This window comes from Suricata suricatta, chromosome 9 (assembly GCF_006229205.1).
Source record: "Suricata suricatta isolate VVHF042 chromosome 9, meerkat_22Aug2017_6uvM2_HiC, whole genome shotgun sequence".
Classification (NCBI taxonomy): Eukaryota; Metazoa; Chordata; class Mammalia; order Carnivora; family Herpestidae; genus Suricata; species Suricata suricatta.
Window position 1 is genome coordinate 87,515,542 of NC_043708.1, and position 24,144 is coordinate 87,539,685.

The 24,144-nt window shown below is 39.5% G+C and overlaps 1 protein-coding gene and 1 non-coding gene across 3 annotated transcripts in view; both read left to right on the top strand.

The window, feature by feature from the left end:
- Positions 1-23,236, top strand: part of SLC12A1 (solute carrier family 12 member 1) — a 99,054-nt gene extending 75,818 nt beyond the window's left edge. For both annotated transcript variants that reach the window (XM_029950992.1, XM_029950991.1), the window contains exons 20-26: positions 4,851-4,994; positions 7,746-7,877; positions 8,116-8,227; positions 10,199-10,285; positions 18,792-18,927; positions 20,786-20,853; positions 21,901-23,236. In XM_029950992.1, the coding sequence (XP_029806852.1) occupies positions 4,851-4,994; positions 7,746-7,877; positions 8,116-8,227; positions 10,199-10,285; positions 18,792-18,927; positions 20,786-20,853; positions 21,901-22,036 (815 nt within the window). In that variant the 3' untranslated portion in view covers positions 22,037-23,236. The remainder of the gene's footprint in view (positions 1-4,850; positions 4,995-7,745; positions 7,878-8,115; positions 8,228-10,198; positions 10,286-18,791; positions 18,928-20,785; positions 20,854-21,900) is intronic.
- Positions 856-962, top strand: LOC115303098. Its single transcript, XR_003913814.1, has one exon. It is a non-coding gene; the product is annotated as a U6 spliceosomal RNA (small nuclear RNA).
- Positions 23,237-24,144: the final 908 nt, after the last annotated feature.

Here is a 24,144-nt window from a genome sequence, read left to right on the forward strand (position 1 = left end):
GGATTTCAAACTACAGTCTGTCCGGTTGGTTATCATACAATCAGTTCATAAAGAACTTGAAAATGGGTAACTACTGTTCAAGGGGTTTTGACATTTGCATGAAGACATGGAACAGAGGGTCACTCTTTGTTCTCTCCATGAGAATTGTTTGGGACTATGTCTGAGGAATTGGTTAGAAACCCACTCAAGTGAGAGAACAGAAAGGCCTAAGTTTTTCTTCCATCATTAGAACATCATTAGAACATTAGAAAGGCAGACTCTTAATCTTTCTCTTGCCCACGCGGGCCTGCACATTATGGTTTTATAAATTGTAATAGACTATAGAATTATCTATTATGGAGATTCAAATCCTGTTTCCAGGGAAACTTCCTTTCCAAGGAAAAATCCTTTTCCTTGCCTCTCATTCTTCTGATCCGTCCCGCCTGCCCTACCATCTGTGACATTCCAGCCTGGTTTGTGCCAACAGCCCCTATTAGGCCCTCTTTCTGTGACTCTGTATATGGCATTAACCCCACTTCTTTTCAACATTGTCTTTTATAGCCCCCTCCACACACAAACAGTTCTTTACACCTGCTCATCTCTGACCACTATTCACTTGTTTTCCTTCCATCATAGAGATGCTTTCAGCGGTGCTTGGGTGGCTCAGTTAGTTAAGTGTCTGACTTTGGTTCAGGTCATGATCTCATGTTTCGTGGGTTTGAGCCCCATGTCGGGCTCTGTGCTGGCAGCTAGCACAGAGCCTGGAGCCTGTCTTCAGTTTCTGTGTCTCCCTCCCTCCCTCCCTCCCTCCCTCTCTCTCTCACCCTCCCCTGCTCACGCTGTGTCTCAAAAATAAATAAAACAAAAAAAATTAGAGTGCTTGCTTCGGCAACACATACACTAAAATTGGAACAATACAGAGAAGACTAGAATGGCCCCAGCGCAAGGATGACATGCAAATTTGTGAAGCGATCTAGATTTTTTTAGGTGTTATATGGAAAACTGTAAAAAAAATTTAGAGACACTTTCAGCTGTATTGAACTGTGTTGAATAGCACTGACTTGTTCTTTTATTCAAGCGAACTATTCTTGAGTGTAAACCATGGTGGTAGGCACTGGCAGGGAGGATTGGGCACACTAAGAATGTGAGAGGCAGTAGAGGAAGTCTAAGCATAGACTTTGAAACCAGTTGGGCTCAGGTTCAGATCCCAGCTTGACAGTTTCTGGCTGTGTAACCTCAGTCAAATGACTCATCTTCTCGGTGTCCCACTTTTCACATTTTCAGATGGAAATAATTACAGCACCTAGCTCACAGATGTATTGTTTTATATTAAAGGATATTGTGGTTGGCATTGTACCTGGCACAAAATAAACCCTCAATAAATGGAGGTGATGAAGTATGAAATAAGCTACCCTCCAGGAATTTGCAGTCTCCAGGGCATAAAAAACAAGTGCATCTTAAAACTCTATTCCAGGTCACACAGTTATGGCTACTGGAATAAAGTTTGAAGCAGAGTATCATGGAAATATAGAGCATCATAAAAATTTCTTTAATTGAGAGATTTAGGGATGGCTTCTCTAAAAAAACGCAGACTGTGAATTTCTTTAACAGGCAGCTATTGGCGGTCAGGGCCTGTTGCTGAGGAAGGATGGTAACAAGGGAGCTAGAATTGGAAGCAGGGGGCTCACATCACCCGTGTGCAACCTTGAACTTGAACTGTGTGCAAGTTTCCCTCCCAGTAAAATGGGGAGAATGCCAGTAGCTCTGCCTACATCCCCGTACTGGTGTTGGGATCAAATAAAAGACAATGTGGAAAGGGCTTTGTGAATCCTGAACACGACGGAAGCAGTTGTGAGGGAAGGAGTAATTTTTATTGTCGTGCTCGTGGAAATCCGTTTATATCTCTCCATTCATCGTCCCTTGGCTCACTCCCTTGTGGCCAATGGTACAATGGTTCCCTTCCACAAGTCAGCTGGCCAGTATTCTTGTTAAAATGTTTTGACAAAGTCAACTTTCGACTCGCATGCAAACAGAGGCAAGCTGTACACCAGATAGATAATTCAGAACAGATAAGCAAACTGTCACTTCTGCTTAGCACTGAAATTAGAAAGGGATGGCCCACACAGGAGGCGGCCTTAGATCACCTACAAAGTGAATAATTAAGAATTAACTCTAATAAGAGTTTGCAAAGTCACTGTCACTCATGCAAGTGAGCCGACCACTACGTGCATCTGAAAATCCAAGATGGCCAAGCAAGCAGATTTTAGCCCTCAGAACAGACTCTGTCGGCCTCTGTTGTCTTCGAGAGGACTGCTGAATCTGATGCATTCAAGCAAAGTCTGATTTTGTCTCTGGGGCCTGGGATTTTGCAGTTTGCTCCGTCCAGGATGGGCTGTGTACATACCTTTGAGCAAATAGTTGGAGCGGCTCCCAGTTCACTCAGCCAGCTGACTCTTACAAAGGAGGATTTATCTTCTTTCCTCCTTTGTCCAAACTAGAGGACAAAGAACGTGGCAGCTAGCATCTAATCGCTGGGTGTGCTGGAGCCTGCCAAAAAAGTAAAGCAAAAGAAACCGTTCCCCAGCATGGCCCGGGTAGTTGCCCCCAAAGATGCTCACAAATATGCACCTTCTGGGTGACTACAAAGGGTAGGTGACCCTGCAGCTGACCCCTACAGCACCTTAAATGGCAGACAATAGCCAGGGGGCCATGACCCAGGGCAGTGATGGCTGCCATTGCCGCTGGTCTGGGGCAGCCTGTCAGCTATAGCTGCATCTGCAGGGTCCTCCCTTTAAATGGTACATTTGAGGGATAGCGTAGGGCAGTTAGCCTGTCATCACACCACGTGCCTGAGAGTGTTTGGGTCCGCCTGACGATGAAGAGTTGGAGGTTAAAGGAACACGTCTGAAATAATAGTAATGAGCAAAAAACAAGAGGTCGTCATAGAGGGAAGCATGCATTTCTGGAGTCCAGCAGACCTCTTTGAATTGGAACCCTGTTATTTTCTGGGTGACATGAGACAAATCACTTAACTTTCCTGAGCCTCAGTCTCTTCATTTACAAAACGAGGATAATAATAGCACCAACTATCTCAAGAGGCATTTGGGAAGGAATAATGTGAAGCACAATCCCTGGCACCCAAAGACTGTGCAATAAATGGTAACTGCTAAAATAACTCCCAGGCTTCTCAAAATACTCAATTTGCTTTGCATGACTAAGCCCATTTCCAGAAGTTGCATTAAATACACTGCCTATAGAGCATGCTCATTGCTTTGGTCTTTAAGGAGCAACAAAGCACCATGCAGAAACCATTGTTTATTCTTTTCACAAAGCTGCAAGAGTGGGAAAGGGGAAGGGTTACAATTTTCCATTTCACAGATAGGAAATCAGAGGCATAGGAAAAGTCAATGACTTGCTTAATGTCACATAAAGCCAGCAGCACAGCTGTAATCGGTCATGACCTCCAGTGCAATGTGGCCTGTGTTCACCTTTCCAAAGTCAGGGGTAAGCAACTCCTGTCTGAGCTTTAATACCATCAGTCTAATTTCTCAGATTTTCTATAGCTGCTGATCTTGAGAACCTTTTAAGCTTTGGGGAAATCACATGGGTGATTTGACCTTAAATCTCATGCCACTGGCAAAAGATTAATTGCTAAGACCTGGAAAGAGGCCAGACAATTCTGTGTAGCTGAATAACAGCACCGTCTAGGGATGTGACCATCCTGACAGATTTAGTTAGTACATAATTGATAAATCTAGAGTTTGTATAGCTTCGCTTCCCAGATAGATAAGGCAACAGGCTCCAAGGGTTGACATTTACAGAAGCCCTACCAGTGTTTTGTAACACCGAATCTAGGTTTTCTACTCTGTTCCTCGGAACGTTGCTCATTTTCTAAGGCTCTGTTCTCAGCAAGCTAGAAGATGAGCGGATCTGACAAGAGGCCACCTTGACCACTGTAAGCAAGAATGTTGATCATTCTTTAAGCACTGTGTCCCAGGACTGCTATTAAAGTTGTACTTACCCTGACCTGATGTAAGTTGAGGTCAAAGAGGGAGGCAGGGCATTACACGGGAGCTAGGAATTTTTCATCCCAATCAGAATCCAAAAAAGGTAAAAGGCAGTCAGATGCAACATCAAAGCTTGGATAGCCGGTCAAAGCCCTGGACATGAAGCTGCACAGCTTGACTCCTGTTCCGGACTTGAGTGTTGTGAGACCCTTCTTAGCAATTTGAACTCAGGCACATCGAAACTTCAGCGGTTCTTTCTTTCATTTGGTCACTCACTCCGGAAAGTGTTTTACCTATCAGAAAGACTTGTTAGTGGATATTTTTCACTGTAGTTTCTATTCAGAGCCCATATAAGCCTTTATAGGGTTTGGTTACCTTCCCTTAACTCTTGCCGTCTAGTTTTACATTGCAATTCAGGAGGCATTGTCGTGTGCCTGCTATATACCAGCACAGTTTGGTAATTTTGTCACCTCTACTTGTAAAATACCTGACGCAGTAGTTTAGGTCAGTAAATCAGTGGTGTACAGTGTACAATATCTTATGTACAGTGGATCAGGCTTTTTGGTTTTGCCAGAAGTGAATAAAGATGTCATTAAATAACCTCCCTTGCCTTTACAAATAAAAACGTAGTGACTTCACGCATTATAACAACACATAGAGCTATTTTTCCAAGCTAGTTATTACTCTCTGAATATAATTTACTGATATATATTACATTTTAATAATCATTTGGAAAATCATATGATGTTAACTTTATGGCATATACACTATTTTTATATTAAAATAAGCTAAAAAGAGCTATAATATTGCTCCTAGAAACTTTGTCACTGAGTGAAGTAAGTGATTTTTGTCTTCTCTCATTAGATGAATTAGAGAAATTAGAGCAGGAGAGGCTGGCTTTGGAAGCCACTATCAAAGATAACGAGTGTGAAGAAGGAAGTGGAGGCATCCGAGGCTTGTTTAAAAAAGCTAGCAAGTTGAACATTACTAAGCCAACGCCTAAGAAAGGTAAGTACTTTTAAAATTTACATGAAAGATTATGAAATGAGCCACTGCTTAAGTATCTATAGGGGTCAGAAGTCAGCATCTAAGGTGTTGGGGGCATTGAGTGTAGCTAAGAATTGAAAGGCATTTCTTTTGAGACGATAGTGCATATAAAAAGTAGACGCTGTTGTGCTTTATCAATAACATTAAGCCCTTTGTACCATCCAACTGTAAAACCTTAATTTTAAAATAATAATATTTGGTTTGGGAGTCCTAACGTGCTGAAGCAGATTTGAGTGCCATACAATAGATGTTTCTTAGTTAAAATGAAAAGGAGGAGAGAAACTTAAGAACCAATACGCAAATGGGTTTATCCGTACACACAGGCGCGCGCACACGTACGCACACCTTGCAGACATTTAAGGAGACTGAAGGATGACAAGTACAGGTAAATGAGGGATCCAGCTAGAACCCTAATTTCAAAAAAGCAACTATCTTTATCACAAACCAGAATTCTGGGCTAGGAACTTCCTTAATATACCAATTACCTGTAGATTTCAGCTGAGAAGTACACTCACCTCTGAATGTCCGGTATGCACCCCAGGAATGGAAGACCACAGAATGAGAGCTTTTTGTAAAATTTATAAACAGGTGATCCAACTCTATGACTTGTTTAAAAATAGAAAATTGCTTTCTTTCCAGAAACACTGTGGGTTTGAGTTTAATGAGGTCCACAGCGGCCTCTGCTGGTAGAAAGTTAAAATGTTAACGTACACAAATAATCGTATACTTAACTGAAATAGCTTGGTATGAGGCCCAGAAAAAAATCATTTATCTGGGAGGCTTTTCAAATCAAATAGCAACATCCACATTGTGACTTAGCAGGCTTGTGGGTTATTTTGAACTCTTTCAAAGAGGTCCTTCAATGAGGCCTCCTAATACCCTGGAAAAAGTTTGGTCCTGTTTGCTTGTTTTCCTACTATAGCCTAAGGACAGAATTTTACCCATAACACAATATTTTCATATATTTACATAGAATAACATGAAACGTAAACATTGCCCCCCTTCAAAGACTAGAAGTACCCTTAGGTTTCTGTAATATTCCATGGGCTATAGCAAAGCCTACTATATGTTGTGCACCTTCACATGACATTGTCTAGGAAAATATTGTGTTTGAATCTAACCATCCAGATGCTATCTTCTTTCCTTTTCAATTATTTGGTTTATTCATGAGATGTGTTAACTATTCATTGAAGCTGCTCTACCATTCAGTTTTTCAATGTTAGTTACCGTCTGGAAAAGCAATGGAAAATTCAAAAGTCATAGCCCAATACTATTCTTCAGCTGATGGGAGAGGAGGGAAGCATCAATGTTCTTATTTATGAGAAGCGGCTTATTATTTATTCTGGCAGCCTGTTTCTGCATCACAAATCTTTTGGCAAAGAGGTACTCCTCTGAAAGTCAACATGTCTCATTGCTCAGAAAAGCAAAACAATATTATGTTTTATTTCCAACACCTAAAATTTCAAACGCAGCTTATAAGTAGGCCCCTTCACTGCTCTGGACTCTTGCTGGTTGACAACTCTTTTGAGTTCTAGATCAGGACAAACCCTACCTCCAGGCACTATTGTATGATGCTTTGATTTGCATGTAAGTGGGGGCAGAGTTTGGTCCATTTTGTAAAGATATTTACTTTCTTCCTCCGCAGTCCTAGGGAGATAGAAGCAATGTAAGATAATGGCCTCAGAACTGACAGGCCCCAAACCTGGAAGTGTGAAAGACAGAACAAAGCATCTTCAGAACCTCTCAGATCAGAGAGGAGGCTCGGAAGTGGCTGTCAGCCTTACTCTAAGCACTTGGCTGACATCATCTCTTTGAAAGAGAGCAATAAAGTCACAACTTTAAAAGAGGTAGAAATGAGAAATAATATATACAGTGTAGCAATGAAAACCTCTCCTGGCAAACAGGAGTGAGGTTCCTGCTCAAACACTGGCCTCCTTCCTAGTAGACTTTCAATATATCCTTGGGAGAGTGGAAAGTGCATCAAAAAAATTTTAAGTATTTTAGGCACACCCTTATCTATAATTCCAGTAAAGGAATTTTGTCTTTCTGTGTTCCCTGGCCTTTTCATCTCATTCATAAAGATTCAGAGAGCTCCATGGCTTTTTCCTTAGCTTCACAAGTCTCCTTGAAAACAGAGGAGCAAGTCAGGCCGACATTAGGTCCAAAGCGTCAGAGTTAAGATGCATTTGGTCCCTAGTCACCGTCATAATGCAGACGTTCCTGGAATTTATACCAACTGTACTCACTGAATGCTCTGATGAAGAAATACTTCTGATTCTATTGCTTATCTCCAGAGAACCAATCACCACATTTTCTACTTTCAAGTAAATTTGAAAATATGGTTGTGTTCTATCCGAAATCTTGAAAAATGGGGATCTTTTGGCTATTGTATCAGATAACTTAGCATTGTTCCCCGTCTAATGAATTCCACCCTGGAGATTACTGAGAACTTGAAAATAATCCACTGCTTTATAATGAAAACTGTAATCATAAAACCAAAACCATCTTTTTTGAACTACTGAAGATGATCTAAATTACTGTAGGACTTCACCTTTAGCTCCCCTTTTCATAGCTGGCCATTTACCCGGAAGTATCACAAACACTTACATATTCATGACCCTTTCTCTCTTTTCCTCAACAGATTTATCGGCAAGTTATTTTGTTTCTTTCTTCCAAAGACCAATAGGTGTACTACTTTTTCTTTCATGACAGACAGCAGCATGGGCGCAATCCAGTCGATGCATGTGGGAGAGTTCAACCAGAAACTGGTGGAAGCCAGCACCCAATTCAAAAAGAAGCAAGGAAAAGGCACAATTGATGTGTGGTGGCTGTTTGATGATGGAGGTAAAAACAGTTGCAGAATATACAGTAGGGAGCAGAATTACTGTGTTGATAAATTTAACAAACTGCATGGGAAGGTATATAAAAACGGTATCAGTTTAAGAATAATATTTCTGTGTTTTCCAGAGGCTTTAAATTATTTAGGAGGAACAAATGTGGGAATGAATAAATATGTAAGGGTATTCATTTCCTTTCAGTGAGATATGCTCATACTTTCTGTCATAATTTACTCTTTCTTCAGGGTTAACACTCCTTATCCCCTATATCTTGACTCTCAGAAAAAAATGGAAAGACTGTAAATTAAGGATCTATGTTGGAGGGAAGATCAACCGCATTGAAGAAGAAAAAATTGCGTAAGTAACTCATCACTCTTGTGTTAGAACACTAGGGGTGTTTTTTTGTTTTAATGCTTTAATTTTAAGAACTTTAAGTGCTTTTGAGGCGCAACAGATTTAAAGGTAAAGCCACTGTGATAGGCCTCCTGTCTGCTTGGTTTTCTGGTCAATAAATTGCATACATTTTATAGTCACTGTCTTCATGTCCCTTGATCCCCCGCTACAAATGCTTTCTTTTTTTTTTTTCCCCATGCAAAAGCAAAGGGCTTTATTGCAAGTTTAGGCTTGGGCTCACAGACTTTACCAGCACAGTGGATTTATGCTGAGAGCCCCCATGTGCTTTCAAAAGGGAATCTGACACACAAGTCTCATCTCAAGTCTTGAGCGAGAGTATCATTATCTTGTATAATGTTTGTTTTGGTTTGACTAATAAACGTATCCAAGAAACGAAAAGTCCGAAGGAATTTGTGTTCAGTAGTTTCTTTGGGGGTGGGTCAGACCTGTTGATTTGTGGTGGTCATGTAGCACAGTACACTTAAAATAGAACTAAAGGACTGAACCCAATCCTTGTCCCAGCCCTGCCAGCAGAAAGCTGCAAGACTTTGTCACGGTCACTGCACATATCTGGGTCCCCCATTTCTTGCCTGTTGTTTGAAAGAGTGTAAATGAATAATTGTTGAAAACTCTTTATTTTTTTAATTTTTTCAATTTTTGGAAAACAGTTTGGCAATTTTTTTAATAGTTTATTGTCAAATTGGCTTCCATATAACACCCAGTGCTCTTCCCCACAAGTGCCCTCCTCCATTATGAAAGCTCTTTTCATTAAAAAACAAATAAGTGCCCACCATGTAAGTTCACAGTCATTAATTTGTCATAGGGAGCGGCCATGTGGCTGAGGAGGCAGCAAGCATATTGAGAATGTGGTGCATCCAAAGGTCTCTGGTGGAAATCTGCAGAGTGACCTTGAGCAGCCCTTGGTCCCTTATGGTAGGACTATGTCCTGAGCCCCTACAGAAATCACAAAATAGTGACGGGCTTTTATTCAGTAATTTTTCATGTTTTTTCCTCCATTCTGGGAGGATATTATATAGATATAGAGATAGATATAGACATAGACTTAATTCCTCTTAAAGAGAGTCATATTAAAATGGAAAGTAACATGATAGCTACAATAATTTCTGTATAATAATTTTTATTTCTTAAAGCCTCCACTAACTTATTGGGACAAGTAATGAAATTTAAAACTGGTCGGTGGATTAGATGATAGTTTGGCATCAGTGTTAAATGTCCTGCTTTCAAAAATTGTACTCAGTTTGTATAAGAGAATGTCCTCATTCTTAGGAAATACCCATCCATGTACTTAGAGGGAAAGGGACCTGAGAGCTGCAGTTTACTCTAAATGGCCGATGGGCAGGTGGGTGGGTGGGTAGAAGGCAAGAAATAAGGAATGAAGCTTGTAGACAGAGGTAGCTATATATAAGGGGGGGAAAGTGTTAAATAAAATAGGGCAAGAGATAAATAGCTGGTGGATCTGGGATTTTTTTATGCTGTCCTTACAATTTTTCTGTAACTTTGAAATTATATTTAAAAAATTTCAGTTGCCTGGGAAAGAACCTACAATATACATGATATAATTGTTGGTTCATCGGTACATGGTCAGTAACTCTATAAGAATCAGCAAGATAATAACCAGAAATATTAAAACTTGTCCCTCTTTTTTCCAAATGATGAGGAAACATGTACAGCTCTGTGTTGTCGTACTTAGAACAAGAATGCAGAGTTGGATTTTCTTTTTCCAGGGTTTGCACCTGCATGAATTTCTCTTGGCCTTTGCTTGGTCCACATTTACCACACTGCATTGAAAATCAAACACTGACCACAGCCTTTGTCTCAAAGTGAGGCTGAAATAAGACATGACTGCTTGTGATATCTTACACACAAACGTCTTTGATCGAAAACAGTTAAACTATTTTTCTCTTATATTTTCAGAATAGCTTCCCTTCTGAGCAAATTTAGGATAAAATTTGCAGATATCCATATCATCGGTGACATCAACATTAAGCCAAACAAAGAGAGGTATGAAACATTTAACAAGATCCGTTGTTTACCCCTGCTACTCTCTCATTTTCTTCTGTATTGATTATTAAGGGGTAGAAATGTTATCTATTCACTGTGGTGACTGCCAAATAAGATATAATAAAAAAGGACTTCAGATAATCATGCCGCACTATCAAATAAACTCTGACAGAAGAAAAAGGTTTTATGGTAAAGTTGAGCTTGAGAGGGAGACCTATTGAAACACGGGTCAGGTAGCATTTTAGAACTGCCCTTCCTGTTTTGCTTTCTGTGGTGCAAGAATAGCAGGAAGCAGAGGCTCAGACTATTTTAGATGGAGCAGTCGTTGGCAAGCTTTCATCGTGTAAAGTTCCTGGTGGGGCATCCTGCGGGGGGGGGGCGGGGGCTCTGATAGAAAAGATGGAAACAGTTTGAGTCTTCTTGGCACAATGACAGAACCGACCCTCCCTGGCCATTTTCACTTTTAGGCACTAAGGATCTAACACATTGAGCTCTGAAATTTGGTTGGGGGAGGGGGTCCCCTAAAACTTAAGCCTGGCAAGGAAATGTATTGGCTCTAAAATTTTTAAATGATAAAATTGAAATAGTTATTTAAATATCTTCAGATCATGACATTATTTCAACCCTCGTTAATTGTTGAATGTGTCAAGTCCATGGGATTTGAAAAGTTTGTAGGTTATATTCTCACAGGAGTTCCCAGAGGTGCAAGAAAATTGCCTGGAAATTATAGCTGATACTGAATAAACTACCTGGTGATAATTCAGCAGTTATAGGAAGTTTTCAACTGTTCACAGTCCAAAATCATATTTATGATTACATCTGGATGCAACTTAAATTTTTTTAAGTTTATTTATTTATTTTGAGAGAGAAAGATTGAAAGCACATGCGCATACACAGAGGGGAGGGGCAGAGAGAGAGAGGAGAGAGAGAATCCCAAGCAGGCTCAGCTCAGGGCAATGATGTGGGGCTTAAACCCACAAACTGCAAGGTCATGACAGGAGCCAGAATCGAGAGTCAGATTCTCAACTGACAGAGCCACCCAGGCACCCCAACATCAATATTTGGATGCACTTTGACACATTTGATTTGGTGCAGAGTGGAGCCTTCAAGGTTGAGACTACAAAGGGACACAAGGATCTCAGCATAGCTTAGGTTCTCGGTGGCCTGTTGGACCTCTTCTCATTTCTGTTGACCATCAGTCATTTCTCCATTCACCTGCAGTTCTTGATGGGTTCCCGTTCTGCACTCCAGTCTTATTGCCCTTCCCTTCTTTTGATTTATTGTTATCCTAGATGAGCTTAATAACAAACAGAAAAACATCCAGAGATAAGATGCATTCTTATTGACTAAACAACAACCTTGAACTTCCTGTTATTTGAGTCTATTCATGATTCCTCCAAGGTTATGGGTCAATTAAAATGGTTTTACAAAATACCTTTAAAAAATTGTTTTTTGAGAGATTGAGAGAGAGAGAGAGAGAGAGAGAGAGAGAGAGAAATAGGGAGGGCAGTTAGAGAGGGAGAGAGAATCCCAAGCAGGCTCTAGACTGCCAGCACAGAGCCCAATGTGGGGCTCAAACACATGAATCTCGAGATCATGACTTGAAGCCAAAACCAAGAGTCTGACAATTACCTGACTGAGCCACCCAGGCCACCCCAAAACGTCTTAATTGTGATAAGAAAGCTATAATAGACAGACTTCATTTTGATCATTACCATGGAATATGTCTTCATATCATATATATACTAAATGCCTTATAATCTTATGTTACTACAGCTTTAAATACTTAAGAAAAATTAAGAATAGAGGTTATAATTCTCCTTGGTAAATATAATTAACTTTCTGATATGAACTGGGTTGTCATGTAGTAATCTCTGGTAGCCTCCCACATTTCATTTGAAGAATTTTAATTCCTAAGTCATTGCATCTTGGCATTTGCAGTGATGTGATCAAACAGGCTCACTTTATGTCTCTGATTGGTGGAGATGCATTCTATTTCATAACACAGCAGATACAGTGATTTCCTAGCATGTGCGACTTTGCAACAGCCCAGAGCCTGCCAGAGCTCTGCAAGCACAGGGCCATTTACTCTTGTCTGGAGGGTAGTCACAGTGTCCCCTACTGCCTTTGGATTTTCCAGAGACTCTGGCTCAATGCTGGGCAAAAATTAGTCATCTATTTCTTGTAGCCAAATTCCTCTTGCTGTTGTTTGTCTTAGCATAGCTAAGGACTATCTGTGCTTACTGGTTAATTTGTTCCTACATCCTTTGCCTCTATACCCGTCAGTCTGGTTTTCTCTACTCAAGTTCTTATTTCTTTCCCTTTCTTTCATGCTAGTCTCTGCCCAGCTGCTGTGGTCACCCCTGCATACGTGTCCTACCATGAAGAATATCAATGTACCTCTCCCACTAATGCCTTCCATTCTTCGAGTACTCATCATAGTCTAGACACAATTTATTTTACCAAACCCAGAACTTTGTGCCACGTTTTTTCTCTTTTCAGACAGCAAGCATTATGGAGAGTAGTAAAACACAAAGGACCAGGAATTTTTGCTTTTGTTCTGGATCTTAAATTTGATTTTAGATGCCATTTTAATTTGGTGTTTCTTACATATCCTCACCATCCTTCAATGAAGAGATCTATTTCCCTTTCTCAGGAAAAAAAAAAAAAGGAATTAGATTTCACAATTTTGGAGATCTTTTCTCTGATATTTCAAGGTCTTGAGGAAGATGCAAACACCAAAATCCACTTTATTTTGGAATAAAAGAGTCTTTGCAACTAATGTCTTTTGGTATGAAGACAAAACACCACCAAAAAGAGGGGTGCTGGGAGTGCTGTTTTCCTCTCGTCAGCCTTCCACCATAACTGATGCCATATTGCTTTGTAAAACAGTCATGTATCTGGTTTTGGCAAATCTGTTCAAATACATAAAGGTAACCCTCTCTTAAAACAGAGAATGATCATCCAGTAAATATCACAGATGGCAACTGGTAGCACACCTGGTACCTTTGTGATAATTTGTTATTTTAATTCCAGTATAGTTAACAGTGTAATATTAGTTTCAGGGATACAATACAGTAATTCAACAACCCTATGTATTACTCAGTACTCATCATGATACGGGTACCTTTAGCCTCCTTCACCTATTTCACCCATCCCCCATCCACCTCGCCTCTGGTCGTCATCAGGTTATTCTCTATAGTTAAGAGTCAGTTTATTGGTTTGTCTCTCTCTCTCTTTCCTTTTGTTTGGTTTGTTTCTTAAATTCCAGATAGGAGTGAATTCATACAGTATTTGTCTTTCTCTGACCGGCTTATTTCACTTAGCATTATACTTTCTAGCTTCATCCATGTTGCTGTGTATATATACACCTCTTCTTTATCCATTCATCAGTTGATGGACACTGGGCTGCTTCCATAATTTGACTATTGTAAATAATGCTGCAATCAACAGAGGGATGCATATATTCTTTCAAATTAGTGTTTTTGTATTCTTTGGGTAAAATACCCAGTGGCGTGATTGTTAGATCACAGAGTAGTTCTATTTTTAACTTATTGGGGAATCTCCATACGTTTCCAGAGCGGCTGCACCAGTTTTAATTCCCACCAACAGTTCACAGCATCTCTTTTTCTCCCTGTCCTCACCACACTTACTGTTTCATGTGTTTTTTATTTTAGCCATTCTTATAGGTGTGAGGTAATATCTCATTGAGTTTTGATTTGGATTTTCTTGATGATGTGTTATATTGAGCATCTTTTCATGTGTCTATTGGCCATCTGTATGTCTTCTTTGGAGAAATGTCTGTTCATGTCTTCCACCCATCAGGATTATTTACTTTTTGGGTGTGGAGTTGTGTAAGTTCTTTATATGTTTTGGATACTAACAGTTTAGCGGATATATCATTTACAAATATCATCTTTCATTCACTAGGTTCCCATTTAATTTTGTTGATTGTTTCCTTCAGTGTGCAGAGGATTTTTATTTTGATGTAGTCCCAATAGTTTATTTTTGCATTTATTTCCCTTGCCTCAGGAGACATATCTAGAAAAATATTGCCATGGCTGATGTCAGAGAAATTACTGCCTGTGCTTTCTTCTAGCATTTTTTAAAAGTTTTTAATATAGTTTATTTATTTTTGAGACAGAGCATGAGTGGGGGAGGGGCAGAGAGAGAGAGAGGCACAGAATCCAAAACAGGCTCCAGGCTCTGAGCTGTCAGCACAGAACCTGATGCAGGGCTCAAACCCATGAACCACGAGATCATGACCTGAGCCGAAGTTGGACCGTTAACCGATGGAGTCACCCAGGCGTCCCTCTTCTAGGATTTTTATAGTTTCAGATCTCACATATACATCTCTAATCCATTTTGAGTTTATTTTTGTGTATGGTATAAGAAAGTGGTCTAGTTTCATTCTTTTGTATATAGTTGTCCAGTTTTCCCAGCACCATTTGCTGAAAAGGGAGTCTTTGCATATCTTTGCCTCTTTTGTTAAAGATTAATTGACTGTATAATCATAGGTTTGTATTGGGCTTTTTATACTGTTCCATTGATCTATGTGTCCATTTTTATGCTATAAGCATGGAATATTGTTTTATTTGTTTGTGTCATCTTCAATTTCTTTCATTAATGGTTTAAAAGTTTTCAAAGTGCAAGTCTTTCACCTCCTGGTTACATTTATTCCTAGATACTTTATTATTTTTGGTGTAATTTTAAATGGGATTTCTTTCTTAACTTCTCTTTCTGTTCCTTCATTATGAGTGTATAGAAATGCAATGGATTTCAGTACATTGATTTTGTGTCCTGTAACTTTACTGAATTAATTTATCAGTTCTAGTCATTTTTAGTGGAATCTTTATAGTTTTTGATATGAAGTATCATGTTATCTGCAAATAGTAAAGTTTACTTCTTCCTACCAATTTGGATACCTTTTATTCCTTTTTCTTGTCTGATTGCTGTGGCTAAGATGTCTAGTACCGTGTTTCATAAGCATGGTGAGAGTAGACATCCTCATCTTATTCCTGATCTTAGAGGGAAAGCTTACAGTTTTTCACAATAGTTTATGATTAGTTGTGTTTTTCACTTATGGCCTGTAGTATGTTGAGGTATGTTTCCTCTAAACCTACTTTGTGGAGGCCTTTGTCATTTTTAAAAGGCATCTCCTCTGAGAAAACTCTTCCTCTAGGTTGATGCAGCCCTGATTCCTGGGCCCAACACTTAGAGCACCAGCTCAACTTCAGCTTTTCTTAACTAGGCAGCCCCTATCTACCATTAATAATCATTTCTCCATCACTGGGCTTTTGTGATCACCAGGTGACACACAATGTCAAAAATAGTTTTTCAATGATTCCCATGGTGGAAGCTAATATTCAATGCCTTAAGTTACCTTTCAACTACTCATAAAGGATCAGTAAGTCTTGATTGAAATATTTCATCATAGAAACATTATAAATATGGCTGGGAAAGGGTGAGAGGGAAAATAAAAGCAAAGTTAATGAGAAAATAATTGAGCCTAGAGAAACTGAAAATCTCTTGTGGTTAAATTTATTTTTTATTGAATATACTGAATTAAAAGCCATAGACCAAGAAGACAACAATCTTTATATAGAAATTAAAGAGAAAGTAGAAGCAATTAACTGGATAATTTAGTTTAAAGCTACTAGAGTGGTCACAAAACAACTGGTATATTAATTTGAGAAAAGAAATCTTCTATGAACTTAGGGAAACATTTTTTCTTTTGCAATTAAAAAAATTTTAAACTTTGTTATTGTGAAGAATAGGATGGAGAAGGCAGGGCAGGTATAAGTTAATTTTTAAAATTGAATTCATTGCCATTTACAAACAATAGCATGTAAATCTTGGCCTATTCTAGAGTCAAAAAAGCATTTATAAGAGAAATTAGATTTAATGAGAATCAGAATAGAAATCTTGAGACACCTTTGCATCACCTAGTGAGGAGGATGGGAATGGCCAGCTCAGGGATGACCCTTAGGATGAAGAAGTCAAAGATGAACATAGATGAAGAACCATAAGAGTTCAGACAAAATAAATGGGCAAATATAGTCCCACTATAACCTATTATGTCACTTAGCATGTTTCAGTGCAAGTGACTTGAATAATGACTTGAATATAGTGACTTGAATAATGGAAATTATTGGCAAACATAAGTGAAAAATCCAACTATGTTTTGGCTTTCAAGAAAAGTTTGATCGATAAGTTTAATTTTATAATCAAGGACAAATTCTCTTCCATAATCTCTACTCTACCTTCCATTATAAAATCATCAATCAAAATGACGTAGCTCATAAAAACAGGATGACAGCCAGTAGCAACCAGGACTGCATACTTGCTCATTTATGTTCAGTGAGAGAGAAAGTTTGTCTCTTCTCCAGTCATTGAACTCAGATCATAGACTCCATTCAGATTGTACCAGCCTGGGCCACTGAGCCACTTACTCTGGTCAATGGAATGTTAGGTACCTCTTGATCAACCTTGCCTGGGTTATGTTTCTACCCTGGCCAAATGCTCTAGTAGAAGGAATAGAATTGTTCTGATTAGCCGATGCAGAGGATGGAGTCACTCCCATCCAAACTACATTTGGGAGCAAGGGGGGAGGCATAGTATGAATACCAGGAAGATAACAAGCAACCTCTACTCCACTTCCATTTCTTAGGAAACTATTTTGAAACTGGTCTTTCTAGTAAGCACGAGGGCTGAGATGCAAAGAAACTTATCCTGATCAAAATAAGTAAATGGAGGGTGTAAGCAGAGAGTCAGTTGCTAACCTCAGTCCTGTGACTGTTCAGTAAAATGAATGCCATGGTTTTACAGGGCACTGTACACTTTTCAGAGCACTGTCCTCTAGATCACATCTAGCTATCACACCAATCCTCCTCGCCAGCTCTGGGCAGCCATCATTACCTCCTTTTATAGGCAAGGTTATCCAGGTCCAGGAGGACAATGGAAGAGTGGGACTAAGAACTCAGACTCTTCTCTGTCAGGCCAGGATCTTTCCATTGCACAGCTTACTGCCAAAGTTCTCTGAAGGCATGGCACTGTTGAAAGGAATAGTAAATAAAAGTATTGTGTAGTTGAAAGAATAATAAGGCGTATCAGTCATTCTCTATTGTTGTCTACCATTCTAAATAAGTCAAAGTGTCAGAAATCTACTACATTAAGTAGCTCTTCAATCCCTAACAAAAGCACACAGGTACATTTTCCTTTGTAATCTCTGCACTTTCATCTGCAAATCCTAAATCAGGGCAACTGATGAGATCATTGAACTCAACCCTTCGTATTTTAATTCTTTAACCTAATAGCACTTTGATTTTAGTTACCCCTCATTCCAAAAGTACTAAATTATAAGTGAGCTACATTGTAGAAAATCAAAAGACATTGTTTATATTAGGGATCACCTTAAAGTAGCAACCTGAGGACAACTACTCTCGTAAATTACAAGCTTTGTTTTGTACTACTGTTTTAAAAAATCTTATGTGGGGCCCTTGGGTGGCTCAGTTGGTTAAGCCTCCAACTCCAGCTCAGGTCATGATCTCACGTTTGCGGGTTCAAGCCCTGCATCGGGCTCTGTGCTGACAGCTCAGAGCCTGGAGCCTGCTTCCGATTCTGTGTCTCCTCTCTCTCAGCCCCTCCCCCTCTTATGCTATCTCTTTCTGTCTCAAAAATAAATAAAACATTTACAAAAATTTTAAAAAATCTTATGAAGTTCTTACAAAAGCCAAGAATGAGATTTTCCAGCAAGTTTTAAAACGGTCCACAGCTGTGAGACACCACTGCTACTTTTCTGCTCAATAACATTGTCTTAATTGCTCTCAAAAGGCCTTGGATTTTTAGACATTAAAATATTATTGATTTTTGTTTTCTTTTCCCTAACATGCACCTAAAAAATAATCCTTGAAAAATCTCAGAGAGCAACAGCAGACATCAGAAGGACAAAAGCTCCATTATGTGCAGCAAACATCCACATTGCTCTGTAACCATTAAATCTACTCTTCTTCTAGCTGTGCACGGCCCCCTGCCAGCAGGGGGAGGGCCGCATGGACGGAAGGTGAGGGCAGGCCTCCTCGCCCACTCCCACCCCAAGGAACCTGGCTCATCTCCTGCATTAATCCATACATGTCTCCCATACGGTCTGTACAATAAGCAGATGGAGACTCAGTTAAGCAGATGGAAACTTATTTATGGGCTAACGTGTCTCCATTACAACTTTGTAGAATAATTACTATCTGTGTGTTGGTGCGTTTATATTGAGGATCTAATACCCAGTAGGCTAACAAGGCCTCAGACATGTTGAGGCCTTGCCTGGGGTAGGGAGGCAGTACCATATCCATGGCCTTCCTCACAGTAAGTCCCCTGCAAAGATAATTCTTAAAAGATTTGCATGACATTCAGCTCTGAGTCTGCAGCCAGCAGAGCCAGTCATACCTGGAGTATCTGTGAAATAATGAGTTAGTTTCCCACTGTGAGCCCTCCTTTATAATTCCAATTTCAGCTGGAAAGTCTTTGAAGAGATGATTGAACCATATCGTCTCCATGAAAGCTGCAAAGATTTAACAACTGCTGAGAAATTAAAGAGAGAAACCCCGTGGAAAATTACAGATGCAGAACTGGAAGCAGTCAAGGAAAAGGTAAGGACTTGTCTTCCTTAATTTTTGCTTTACTGTCTAACGAGCTGAAAAAGAAAACAGCGGTTGACTTAATGATCAAGAAGTAACAGTATCTGTTATAGAATTTCATTATTCAAGATCCAGGGTTTCTGCATTTTTCAAGTGTTTTTCAATCATATTACTAGATACGAGAATTTAGAAAGTAGTTTCCATTCTTAATATGAAATCAATTCTTTTTAAAAAAAGATTTTTAAAAACCCAGATTATTGATATATATTATAAAGTCTCCTTTCAAATTCATTTTTATAGAACACGAGACATACCCATCAGTCTAAAATAATTTAAGTCAATATGTGTGCAAAGCAGATCAAGGTAGTTGACTCATAATTTAACACAGTAAGAAAGAAATTTTAACCTGATGAGGCTATGGAAACTAACAAAGGGATCTGAGAAAATATATAATTGGAACATGGATTGTGAAAGTTAAATCAGGTATATGTTGTAGGATGGATATAAAGCGGAGAACTTTTCTGCAGAACCCAGAAGATGGAAGTTACCCCATGTGGCCTGAGCTGAATGAAGTTGTGATAGTGAGGATAGTGAAAAGGGCTGGGACAAGAGAATTAAGTAGAAGAACTGACATTTGAATTGCATTGGACATTCAAGGAAAAGGATTGCAGAAACCTCTAAACTATAGAATTTAAATAAACTACATTAGGAGCTGAACTTGAAACAAATTAGAATAAGAGATACTAAAGCCTTTCAAATTTAGTAGAAAAAATACTGAGCTATTTTTCCCCCTAATGTTTATTTACTTACTTTTGAGAGCGAGAGAGAATGTGAGAGAGAGAGAGAGAGTGAGCGAGCACAAGTTGGGGGAGGGGCACAGAGAGAGAAGGAGACACAGAATCTGAAGCAGACTTCAGGCTCTGAGCTGTTAGCACAGAGCCTAATGCTGGGCTCAAATTCACAAACTGTGAGATCATGACATGAGCTGAAGTCAGATGCTTAACCAACTGAGCCACCCAGGAGCCTCTGAGCTAAAATTTATAAACTGTATATAATAAATTGCCCAGATCTAACAAAGATTTTTCTTTAAAAAAATTTTTTTTAATGTTTATATATTTTTGAGACAGGGAGAGACAGAGAATGATCTGGGAAGGGGCAGAGAGAGAGAAGGAGACACAGAATCAGAAGCAGGTTCCAGGCTCTGAGCTGTCAGCACAGAGCCCGATTCGGGGCTTGAACCCACGAACATGAGATTATGACCCTAGCTGAAGTTGGAGGCTTAGCCGACTGAGCCAACCAGGCGCCTCAAAGGTTTTTCATATAATTGAGCAAATCATACATCTAAGCCTTGATTTCTGAACAAATGAAATATAATAAAAAATATTACTCTAATCAATGCAAAGTCACCAACATAGTTATTTTTCTGAGTGAGACTTTGGTTGACTTTTTAGTAGAAACTAGTCCCCTGTGCTGATAAAATATTCGAAGAGCCTAAACAATGTAGATGAGGATATAATTTATGTTCTTAGGTATCAAGATTCAGTTAGTTTTCTTCTACCTCAAACCTGTTCCCAGATCTGGCCATTCTCATCTTCTCTTTACTATTATTATCCATGTCTTCTCCTTGCTTGTTTTTTACCTTAGAAGTTAATAAGCCACTATTGCACAATGACAACCTTGTCTTATTCTTTGTATTTCCAAAAGTTCTCATGAGTTTTTAAAACATCATTAGTTTCCAAATATGGATGAAATAATTGTAATTTTTTAAAGTGAGGCTTTTGTCTTTCTCCTCAATTTGAGGGAAGAAGCTATATTCTCATTCATAATTCTGGTAGAACTGCCCTCCACAAAATCTGAATGTTGTCCACAGAGTTACCGCCAAGTTCGCCTGAATGAACTCTTACAGGAACACTCAAGAGCTGCTAATCTCATTGTCCTGTAAGTATCGCTGCAGACATGTAAGAAGGTTACAGGGAAATCTTCAGTAGTAAATTGGTTAATCAACTAAAAAGTCATCACTATTCAGATGGAAAGTTTAAAAAACTTTAGAATGTGTGGGATTTTAAACAGTGAAGGAAAATAAATGCTACCCTGACACCCTGCCAACTGGAGCCCATGGGCTTTAGAGGGCCCCACTTGGAGATTCCATCTGGCCTGCCCTACCCATGGGGCCAGGTCCTGTGGGGTCCCACGTGGAACCCCAACTCCCTCTTCAGACCATGTTCCAAGAACCTGACCCCGGAACTCCCTGCCTAACAGGCCTTAAGTCAGCCCCTGAGGCTTATGGGCTTCTTCTCTGGGAGTGCTCCTGATATAGAGTCTACAGCATGTGCAGGAAGCTCCTTGCTATGTTGGAAGAGGTCAGGGTGGGAGAAAAAGGCAGGGGACTTTCCCGTTTCCACTCTTACCCTTCACTCCACAAATGTTAGAGGGGTACCTGTTATAAATATGAGTATTTACTCAAACATTGATAGCTAAACATGAAAAACCAACTATTTTACGTTTATACCTCATGATCTGATTCCTGTGTGTGAAGATTAATATGACTTGAAGGTCTACTCTGGAGAACTATCCACCTGAGACCTAGAACAGTCTCCCAAGTTGGGTGAGAGGGTTCAGATAGCTGTTTTCTGAGATTTCTGCCAAATTTAAGAGCTTTAAACTACTGGGAATATCATTTCCATCAAAAAAGGAGAGGTATTGCTTGATCAAATTTTCTACTTAAAAAGGAGAGAAAATTTATAGTTTTGTTTTGTTGCAACTCTACAATGCTGATACCTATTTTTCCAGTTTATAGATATTTGTATTATCTGAAAAATACATCAGTTTAATACCTGTATTCAAAATAATGTCAGTGCTTTCATTTGGGGGGGGGGGGATGGTTATAAAAGTTTCAGGCCACTGGTTATTAAATAGCTCAGATGACTGGTGATGTTACTGCCTGTAGTAATTGTCACTTTTTAAATTTTTCTTCCATGCTGTCAGGAGCCTTCCAGTAGCAAGAAAAGGATCTATATCAGATTGGTTGTACATGGCTTGGTTGGAAATCCTCACGAAGAACCTCCCTCCTGTTTTACTAGTTAGAGGAAACCACAAAAATGTGCTGACATTTTACTCTTAATACATGAAGGATAAGAATACATCTTAACTTAATGTACAGATAATTAAGAAACATGTTGTGGTACTTTTTGTTATAAATCTGACCTATGGGTATGCAAACGTCTGGAGACAATCATACAGGATTCCACGTAAATTATGTCATTTTTTTTCTTAGTTACTGGGGGCTATTTTTTTTCTTCTGTCAGCTTAAGAGCATGTCCAAGACAATGCTACCCCTAGAAAAATATCTTTATTGTTGCTGTTGATAAACAAGAAAACCAAGGAAACCATACTGGCTTATGCTTATGAAAGCCTCCAACCTGATTGTTAGCTCCTCCAGGCAAACTTAATCTTGTGTTTGCTTCTAGGCCCCAGTGGAGGCCTCAGCCCTACAGCAGGTTTTCATTAAATGCTTACTGACAGTCTGGCATAGTAACGATGGGTAGTTATCAAAGGAAAAGACGGGCTGGGCAAGAACCCTGAGTATGCTTGGCCTTCTGAGAGACTTATACCTACAAAGAAGATTTGAAAATCAATAACTGAAGACTTTAAGAAGTACTTGAGTCTACAAAATGTTTAAAGCAGTTACCTAAATACGGTTATTTAATGTAACATAGCTTATATACTTACCGTGATCTGAGCAATCATTGATAACATATGGCTTCAATTTTCTGCTGACTGAAGAGCATGTTGGCTGGATTAGAAGGCAACGATATTCCAATTAAATAAACTAGACTCCATTTTAATACATAAACTTTAATTGTTTCATCTACTAAATATTTTGAAATCTCCATCATAATATTACGTTGCATATTTTTTTCTGATTACGTGGTTAGCACTGATGAAATCTTCATAGATGTCTAATTGAAAACCAAATAATACAAATTTTCAAACCATTAGAAAGAAATATATCCTGAATCATATAGTTAGCTACTCCATACAGTGATTGTGTTGATTAAAAAAGAACAATTAAAAATGTAATGTGGACAAACTTATAAAGTAACAAAATTGTATGTTGTATATAACATGCAAGTGTTGATTTTTTCCATTTTTGTTAGTATTCCTATTATACTTAATCACATTGACAACCCGATAATTTTTTTTTCTGATGGATGTCTTGATTTTTTTTTTCTGACATGTTTTGACTGTTTATTCTAACTGGTAAAATACTAGGAAAATAATGAAACCTGAAATAAAAGCACTGAAATTTGTTTGCTCTGGCCTAGGTCATGTTTTTACTTTTCAGTCACTAAGATCACAGTACAATGGCATATCAAATGTCAGCATTAAAAATTCAATCAGTTGTGGGGTACTTGGCTACTCAGTTGAGTGTCTGACTCTGTCTTGGCTCAGGTCATGATCTCATGGGTTGGTGAGTTTGAGCCCCGCATCAGACTTCCACACTGACAGCACAGAGCCTGCTTGGGATTCTGTCTCTCCCTCTCTGCCCCTCCCCAGCTCACCCTCTCTCTCTCGCTGTCTTTCTCTCAAAATAAATAAATGTAAACATTCAACCACTTGCCTCGTCGGAAGCTTGTTTGAAACTGGGAATCGATTAGGAATTCCGAGCCCAGAGCCCATACTCAGCTCAGGAGGATGACTAGGGAGGAAAAGGGAGGAACAGTCAGCAAAGTTTAGGCAGCAGGCTAGCCGCACTCCAAATCCAGGACCATTTGCCTAACTCAGCGCCAGGTTAACTGTCTCTCTTGAACCCTACATACCTGAGATCCAAAGACTGTACCAGGTGGGATCCCTGTGACCAGGGGTGGGAGCATGCAGCTCCATCTGGACCTGACAATTCTTGGAAACACTTCAGAAAGGGTATCTGGGGAAAGTGAGAAATAATAGGCTGGCACTTGTATCCTTAAGAGGCTGTTGCACCCTGGGTTCCCTGGAAAACAGACTCTGAAAGAGCGTTTGGCATGGAGCGTGTTTATTAAGGAGTGTTTTGGGGATCAACACCTGTGGAAGGGAGGGGGCAGGAGGAAGCAAGAAGGGTGAAGGAAAAGGTGGGCTGTGGGGCAGGCCCAAGGACAGCCTCAGCCGACCCCACAGGGAGCTCTGGAGACAGCAAGTTCCTTCAGAGTAGTCCCAAGCAGGGCTGCAAGGGCCAGGTCTTTATATTTCTGC